The 8225-nt window shown below is 54.3% G+C and overlaps 1 protein-coding gene across 1 annotated transcript in view; it reads left to right on the plus strand.

Annotated features, from left to right (window-relative positions):
* Window positions 1-5: 5 nt before the first annotated feature.
* Window positions 6-8225, plus strand: part of LOC104530962 (talin-1-like) — a gene marked incomplete at its 3' end in the record, with an annotated part of 15532 nt that continues 7312 nt past the window's right edge. The window contains 13 exon segments of the mRNA XM_029086933.1: window positions 6-172; window positions 2420-2517; window positions 2753-2882; window positions 3953-4105; window positions 4403-4545; window positions 4944-5071; window positions 5546-5606; window positions 5901-6005; window positions 6281-6436; window positions 6662-6763; window positions 6977-7053; window positions 7235-7415; window positions 7777-7890. Coding sequence (XP_028942766.1) covers window positions 43-172; window positions 2420-2517; window positions 2753-2882; window positions 3953-4105; window positions 4403-4545; window positions 4944-5071; window positions 5546-5606; window positions 5901-6005; window positions 6281-6436; window positions 6662-6763; window positions 6977-7053; window positions 7235-7415; window positions 7777-7890 — 1578 coding nt within the window.

Below are 8225 nucleotides of genomic sequence, written 5' to 3' on the forward strand. Positions count from 1 at the left end.
TCTGGCAGGTGACGCAGGAGTGGGGACAGCCCAGCCGCCACCATGGATGCCCTTTCGCTGAAGATCAGCATCGGCAATGTGGTGAAGACGATGCAGTTTGAGCCCTCCACCATGGTGTACGATGCCTGCCGGATGATCCGCGAGCGGGTGCCCGAGGCCCAGATGGGACAGCGTAAGTCCATGGTGGGGCTGGCTGCCATGCCAGGGACACCCCGGCTTAGCTCCTGGCATTTCACTGGTCTCTGTTTCCTCTTTGGTCCCTGTGCCCTTCTGGGCTTTCCTGGAGCATTGGTGGGGTGAGGGGAGCAAGGTCCAAGTCCTCCTGCCCAATTGAGGTGAGAGCTGAGCTTCTTGGGCTCCCACCTCAACACCCCAGAAGAAATTTGGGAGCTTGAGGGGTAGGAAAACACATTTGGAAGTGAAATAACTTGTCAAGCTCTTTGAGCCCACTGCCCTTTGTGTCTCTGCTCCTCTCTTCTACTTGCATCCATCACCACTGGCCAGGACTAGGTGGGTTTAAACAGTTGCAGGGGTCATAGCGAGTATTGATAAACCATATCAGTTAATTTTTTCTTTCCTGGGGGAGATGCAGTCCTCTGTCAGGTCTTTTCCCTCCCTGGCAGCTCTTTGACAGACCTGTGCTGGTGCTCTGTTACCTTGCTAAGCTTTCTTAGCTCTAATATTTCCCTGCTGCTGCCAGGCTCAAAATTAAGCTTATGGCTCATGAGCTCATGATGTGACTCACGCCCACGCGGACACGGCCTGTCCTCGGCATGGATGGGGGGGCTGGAGCAGTGGGACATCATCTCCTGGGCTCTCCTGGGTCCCTGCTGCCTCCAAAAGTGTGTGTGCCACGGGGGAGAGGAAGCAAATGGGAGGTCAGGAGTCGTGGGAAGAGGAGGGGGAGCACAACAACATCTGAGAGCAGCAAATTCCTGGAGGATGAAAGGAAATGCCTTGTCCCATCGTGCCCAGCTGGCCAGGGGTCTCACGAACCACGGCTTTCAGTTTCGGAGAGGGACTGGATGTTTGTGTGGATGCAGGGCTGTAGCCTTGTTAGAAGGAACATTGCATTTCCTGCTCCTGGGCGTGAGTCAGCCTGCTTATGAAAAAAACACAAGGGGAAAGCCTTAAAGGGAACTGCTTATTGCTGAGTTCCTTTTCAGTTGCTCACAGCCTTTCTTTTCCTATCAGTTCCCTGCAGCTTTTGTTTCTCTTTGCTGTCCTTACCCCGTGGCACTCGGGGCTCCCTTTTTGAGCTGCCCTGGTTTTTTGTCACCTTTAGGCTGAGGGAGCTTCTGTGTACGTTTCCAGCTCTGCTCTTGCTCTGTCTCCGGAAGCGCCTCTCCCCACCCAAGCTGTGGATCTCGGGCAAGCTGCTCTGTTTTCAGTGCTTTAGAAAGTTATCCTTTTGGAATTTGCTTTGAAAATAGCTTTTTTTTTAAAAAAAAACAACAAAAACCCAACAAAATGGCAAGCCTCTGTGGTTTTGCTGCTCCCTGTTTAGTAGGATCCTAACGGCAGTGTTAGCCAAGCAGGAGTAGGACGGCTCAGGAATTTGTCCCTCCCCGCAGAGAGCTGCCAACAAGATGACGCATTATAAACTTAGTCAGCCAAGATAGCCTGCGGCGCAGGGTTGTTGGAAAGGTGGAGAAGAACCTTTCCTCAGGCAAAGCCAGGCGTGGTCCTGGCTTCTTGCAGCATAAAAACAGGGCTATCTCTGTGGGTTCGAGCTGAGATGCCTCTGTTGGGGCTCCTGCAGCAACACTTTCACCAGGTGCCCCAGCCCCAGGGAGCAGGATTTGGTGAACAGCATGTATTGACTACCTCTGAGATCTTGTAAACCTTGATCCATCCTGCTTCAGCCTCCTCCTCCCCAAATGCAGGACTCCAGCTCCTTTAGTCCCTCATACCAAGGCTCCATCATTTAAGTTGCCTCTCTCTGTATCTTTTCAAACTCTGCTGTGTTGCTGGGGAGGTGCAGACCACACCATCATGCAGTACTCAGAATGTGGATGTGCCTGGGTTTTATAGAGCAGTTCCCAGCACTCTTCCTGGTGATACCCAGCATTTTATTACCTTGCTTTCACCACAGCTACATGTTGCACCAAAGATTTCAGAGAGCTGTCAACCACAACTCCCAAGCTCTTCCTTTTGTTGTGACTGTCAGTTCCAAGTTCAGCATTGCACAGGCATGCTTCAGATTATTTTTTCTGTAGATAACTATGGTAAAACATGTACCTCGAAGCTTGCTTGCCAGCTTTGTTGCCCACTTGTTAGGTTTAGGCTGCAGCATTCACAGTGCTTCTGTGCTTCACGTGCTGGGCTGCACAAATGCACATCCCTGGGTGCAGGCTGGCACCTTGGTGGCCCTGTCCTGCTCAGGATTACCTTGACAGAGACTTTACCTGCTTTTCAGCCAATGATTTTGGGCTGTTCCTCTCGGATGAAGACCCAAAGAAAGGGATCTGGCTGGAGGCTGGGAAGGCTCTGGATTACTACATGCTTCGCAATGGGGTAAGTGTCTATGCCTCATCCTTCCAGCTGGTACCTGCCTTGGCTCTGTAGTTGGATATACGTGCAGTGAGGAGATGCTGCAGGTGCCTGTCCTGCTGCCATGCATCATGCCTGGGCATGCCCCATGTCCCCCCAGCAATCACTGTGGGGAGACAGGAGCTGTCGGTGCAGGGGTGGGATGTGGGCACCCTGCGCTGGTGCCACTGCTGGGAGCTGTGCTCTGCTGTGCCCACAGGACACCATGGAGTACAAGAAGAAGCAGCGACCCCTGAAGATTCGCATGCTGGATGGGACAGTGAAAACAGTGATGGTGGATGACTCCAAAACAGTCACGGACATGCTCATGACAATCTGTGCCCGGATTGGTGAGAGGAAGGGGCAGCAAAAGCAGGGAGGAAGGAGGGTAGGGAGAAGTGGCAGCAACTACTGGGGAGCAGCAGCAGCTCTGCAGTGGGTGGCCTGGCAGTGGGGATGGCCGAGGGGTGCATGATGATGAGGAGGGGACACTGCACCCCTGCGTTGCTCCAGACTCTGTATTTGGCAGTGTGGTGGTTTTAACCACACAGCTGCTCACTCACCCTCCCCTGCCTGGGAAATAGGGGAGAGTATCAGCAGGGTAAAAGTGAGAAAACTTGTGGGTTGAGATAAAAACAATTTAGTAACTGAAATAAAATAATAATGACAGTAATAATGATAATAACAGTAGTAATGGAATATATAAATGAGTGATGCACCGTGCAGTTGCTCACCACTCGCTGACCGACGCCCAGCCCATTCCCAGATAGCGATCCCGGAGCAGAGACAATCCCGAACGGAAACCGCAATCCTGGAAGAGAGAGGCAGCCCAAGAGGTCCCAGAGCTTTCTGGCCCATCCTAATTAATATAAAAACAATTTAGTAACTGAAATAAAATAATAATGACAGTAATAATGATAATAACAGTAGTAATGGAATATATAAATGAGTGATGCACCGTGCAGTTGCTCACCACTCGCTGACCGACGCCCAGCCCATTCCCAGATAGCGATCCCGGAGCAGAGACAATCCCGAACGGAAACCGCAATCCTGGAAGAGAGAGGCAGCCCAAGAGGTCCCAGAGCTTTCTGGCCCATCCTAATTAATGTGCTGAACATGACATTATATGATACAGAATATCCCATTGGTATATCCAAATGCCAGTCTGGGTCTGCTAATCTACTCTCCCCTGAGTTTCTTCTGCATTTGCAGACCAGCAAAACATGTAAAGTTGGAAAGTCCTTGATTTCCCAGCAACAACTGAAAACATCTGTATATTATCAGCATTCTTCTCATAACAAATCCCATACTGAAACCAAAACACAGCACTATTCTGGCTGCTAAGAAGAAAATTAGCTCTGCCCTAGTGAAACCAGGACAGATGGCGATGTGCTGAGTTCGGTTCTCTGTGCTCCTGCAGGCATCACCAACTATGATGAGTACTCACTTGTTCGGGAGATTATGGAAGAGAAGAAGGAGGAGGTTACTGGCACCCTCAAGAAGGACAAGACCCTGCTGCGAGATGAGAAGAAGATGGAGAAGCTTAAGCAGAAATTGCACACAGATGATGAGTGTAGGTGTCTCCATGTGCAGGGGATAGGGTCAGCCCATGCTGAGGGTGGCAGGGAGGGGAACTGCAAGGGGAAGAGCTGACACAGGGGAGTAGAGGTGAGTGGAGAGCACTGTGGCAAGGGAATACTTGTCCACGCTCCCTGGAGTCTTTCCTTCTGCCTGGAGGCCCAGGACAGAGGTGTGAGAGCTGGGACGCACCAGATGGACATCTGTTTCTCACTCCACATGAGCAACCCTAGGGCTGGGACCAGCCCTGCCTGGGTGCCTGTCTGTGCTTATGCCCTGGCATTGCCTGCAGTGAACTGGCTGGACCATGGCCGGACCCTGCGTGAGCAAGGCATCGACGACAACGAAACGCTGCTGCTGCGGCGAAAGTTCTTCTACTCCGACCAGAACGTGGACTCACGAGATCCTGTGCAGCTGAACCTGCTCTACGTGCAGGTACAGCTCCCCAGAATGCCTGGCTCTGCTGCCCTGTGCCAGGCCCCTGCCAGGGCTGGTGGCTGAGGTTTTGGCCAGAAGCCACCATGGGGGGCACTTCAGGATGCCCAGTTATCTCCTGGGTAAGAGCCCTGACAATCCCAGCCCTGCCCTCTGCGTACTGCAGAGCTCCCCAGGGGATCCCATGTCTCCTCTGTCTGGTAGGAACCATCCTGGAGTCCTGCTGCTGTGCCTCTCCCAGGCGTGGTTATGGTCCCTGCAGGGCCAGCCTGCCCCTAGATACTCTTCTTTTTGTGGCCATTTCTTTTCTGTCTGGAAAGCAGGTCCTGCCTGGAGTGGAGAGTCAGCGGGGCCTCGTGGCTGCCCAGCCCACAGTGGTGTCTTCTCTTCCCACACAGGCTCGCGATGACATCCTTAATGGTTCCCACCCTGTCTCCTTTGACAAAGCCTGCGAGTTTGCTGGCTACCAGTGCCAGATCCAGTTTGGGCCACACAACGAACAGAAGCACAAGCCAGGCTTTCTGGAGTGAGTGTCCTGGGGTGCCCCAAGTGGCTCAGAGAGCTTGGCAGCCCCCAGTACTGAGCTGGCACATGGGGCTTGGGGATGTAGATGTCTCTGGAGAGACCCCTCTCCTCACTGCAGCGCAGTACCCAAGTGTGGAGGTCCATGCTAGCTGCAAGGGATGCCAACCCCGAATCCTGCACCCTCTGGCACCCCCCAAGACGTGCGGCCAGCTCTGGGGGTACAGACCCCAGCCCACAGTACAATCTCCCTGATGCCATGTGAGGGGCTGCATCCTTGGCACCTCCACCCCACTCTCAGCAGGGCAGCTCCTGGGGCTGATTTCATTACTGCAGCACCCTCTCCCACATCCTTCCTGCTCCCAAAAACTCCTAGCCTGTGCCCTGGCATTGATTTGTCCAAAGCTCTGCTTGAATCAAAGACAAACACTGGCTTTGGGTTCTGCTGCTAACAGCTGTTTTGGCTGTCTCTTGACAGACTCAAGGATTTCCTGCCCAAGGAGTACATCAAGCAGAAAGGGGAACGCAAGATCTTCATGGTACGTGCAGGGGGATTGTTGAGACCTGAGCTTTTTGTTCCTCCTCGCCAAAGGTTGAGGCTGCTTTTGTCTCTGGAGGCAACATGTAGTAGCTTGGTGGGTGAGAAATAGGAGCAGGAAGCTGTAGGTGAGCAGACCAGGCAGCTCCTGAGGTCCCAGAGGTCAGAGGGATGCTGGAGTAGGGGCAGTGGGTGCTGGTGGGGTGGGGAGAGCCTGAAGAGGCTGTGGCAGGGTGACAGTGGCACAGCCAGGGCACCATGGTGGTAGCGTGATGTTCTCTCTTTGCTGTCGCAGGCCCACAAGAACTGCGGGAACATGAGTGAGATTGAGGCCAAAGTTCGCTACGTGAAACTTGCCCGTTCCCTCAAGACCTATGGGGTCTCCTTCTTCCTGGTCAAGGTAAAGCAGCAGCTTCCCTGGCCAAAATTCCCCTTCTCCAGCATCTCTCCATCTGTTGTGACTCCATCCAGCTGCTAGCCTTCAACCCACATTACTTCTTGCCTTCTCACTTCTTGCTTTTCTCCTGTCCTTTTAAAACACCATGTCATGGTTGTCACCGCCTGGAAGTGTGATGTTGGGGGTGTTTGGTAGCCAAGAGAGGTTTCAAAGGTCTCTCTCTGCCTGAATGGATCCATCCTGGGGGCAGCCTACAACCCTTCTGTTGTGGCCTGTAGGAGAAGATGAAGGGGAAGAACAAGTTGGTGCCACGGCTGCTGGGGATCACCAAGGAGTGCGTGATGCGTGTGGACGAGAAGACCAAAGAAGTGATTCAGGAGTGGAGCCTCACCAACATCAAGCGTTGGGCAGCCTCTCCCAAGAGCTTCACCCTGGTAGGGGCCAGACCTGGTCCTCCACCCCCTGTCCCCAGCGGTGCCCCCATGGGGGGGCTGCTCTCATGCCAACGCCTCTCTTGGGTATCGCCTCTTGCCCTCCTCTGGTCCCTCTCCTGGCTCGTGTTTTGGAGTCTGGTGCGTGGGTGCTTAGCGCATACCGGAGGGGCTCAGGATGGCCGCCAGGGCCCTGCTCCGGTGCTACCCTGTGCCTTGCCGTTGCAGGATTTTGGAGATTACCAGGATGGTTACTACTCGGTGCAGACGACGGAGGGGGAGCAGATCGCCCAGCTGATTGCCGGCTACATTGATATCATCCTCAAAAAGGTGAGAGTATGCTGGGAAGGGTAGCTGGGTGCTGGTATCTGCCTCCTCTCCAGAAAGGGGTGCAGGGTGCCCCTTTGAGCTGCCTCCAGACAACCATGGGCACACGGTGCTGCTGGGGGGACCCTGTGGCCCCAGTACGGTGCCTGGGCTGTGGGAGGAGGGGAAAGCTGGGTGGTGTGTGCTGTCTCACACAGTTTCTCTTTCTCTCTGCAGAAAAAGAGCAAAGACCACTTTGGACTGGAGGGGGATGAGGAGTCCACCATGCTGGAAGACTCTGTGTCTCCAAAGAAGTAAGTCCTCTAGGAGCTAGTTAGCTGCCAAGCAGAAGTTGAATTTAGAACAAGCTCCAGCCGAGCTTGCGACCCAGCCTGTCCCGAGGAAGAGCTGCCAGTCCTTCGGCAGCAGCACTCCCACAGAGTCTGGTGCTGAGGCCATGGGCATCCCCTGACCCGGTATTTCTCACCATTTCAGGTCAACTGTCTTGCAGCAGCAGTTTAACCGTGTAGGCAAGGCAGAGCTGGGCTCGGTGGCCCTGCCAGCCATCATGCGGACAGGGGCTGGAGGGCCAGAAAACTTCCAGGTGGGCACGATGCCACAGCCTCAGCTGCAAATCACCAGTGGCCAGATGCACCGAGGACACATGCCTCCCCTGGTAAGCTCTCCCCATGCCCACCATAGGGTGCAAACTCCAAAAGGTGCCTATCAGGCTCGTGTTTTCTTTGGCCCCACTCAGCCTGCTGTGGGACTTGCTGTAAAAAGTGCCGCTGGATCTGCTCCCTGCTCCCCAAGAGCTGGTTAATTGTGAGACTGGCTTGTACCCACGGGCATTTCCCAGTGTGAGGTGCAGAGGAGAGGTCCCCTTTTTGCTAGGTGCACCCTTACTTTGTGGAGGCACCTACCTAGAGTGCAGTCATCAACAGCACATTACACCACGTTGCCGGGGATGTGTGAGTTGAATATTTGAGCCTAGATTTCAAGCTCCTGGTGTAACTCAATCTGTCCTTGTGTTGCAGACTTCAGCCCAGCAGGCCCTGACTGGCACCATCAACTCCAGCATGCAGGCTGTGCATGCAGCCCAGGCCACGCTGGATGACTTTGAGACCTTGCCACCCCTTGGGCAGGATGCTGTGAGTGCTGGGTGAAGAGGGGTGCTGGGAGGGGACGTCACTGGGGGTTGTTGGCTGGGCTGGGTTGGGTTGGGTTAGGTGAGACTGGCTGTGTGCACAGGAGGGGTGTCAGCAGCTCCTGGGGAGAACTGCTGCCTGCAATGAGGTGGGGTTATATCCAGCTCCAGGAGCAGGAGCAGAGAGGATTCTTGGTCACCTTGCTTGATCAGGATGGAGCACTTCTATGAGAACAGGCTGAGAGAGTTGGGGCTGTTCAGCCTGGAGAAGAGAAGGCTCCGGGGAGACCTTATAGCGGCCTCCCAGTACCTGAAGGGGCTCCAGGAAGGCTGGGGAGG

The sequence above is a fragment of the Antrostomus carolinensis genome, unplaced genomic scaffold (genome assembly GCF_000700745.2).
Source record: "Antrostomus carolinensis isolate BGI_N321 unplaced genomic scaffold, ASM70074v2 scaffold4629, whole genome shotgun sequence".
Classification (NCBI taxonomy): Eukaryota; Metazoa; Chordata; class Aves; order Caprimulgiformes; family Caprimulgidae; genus Antrostomus; species Antrostomus carolinensis.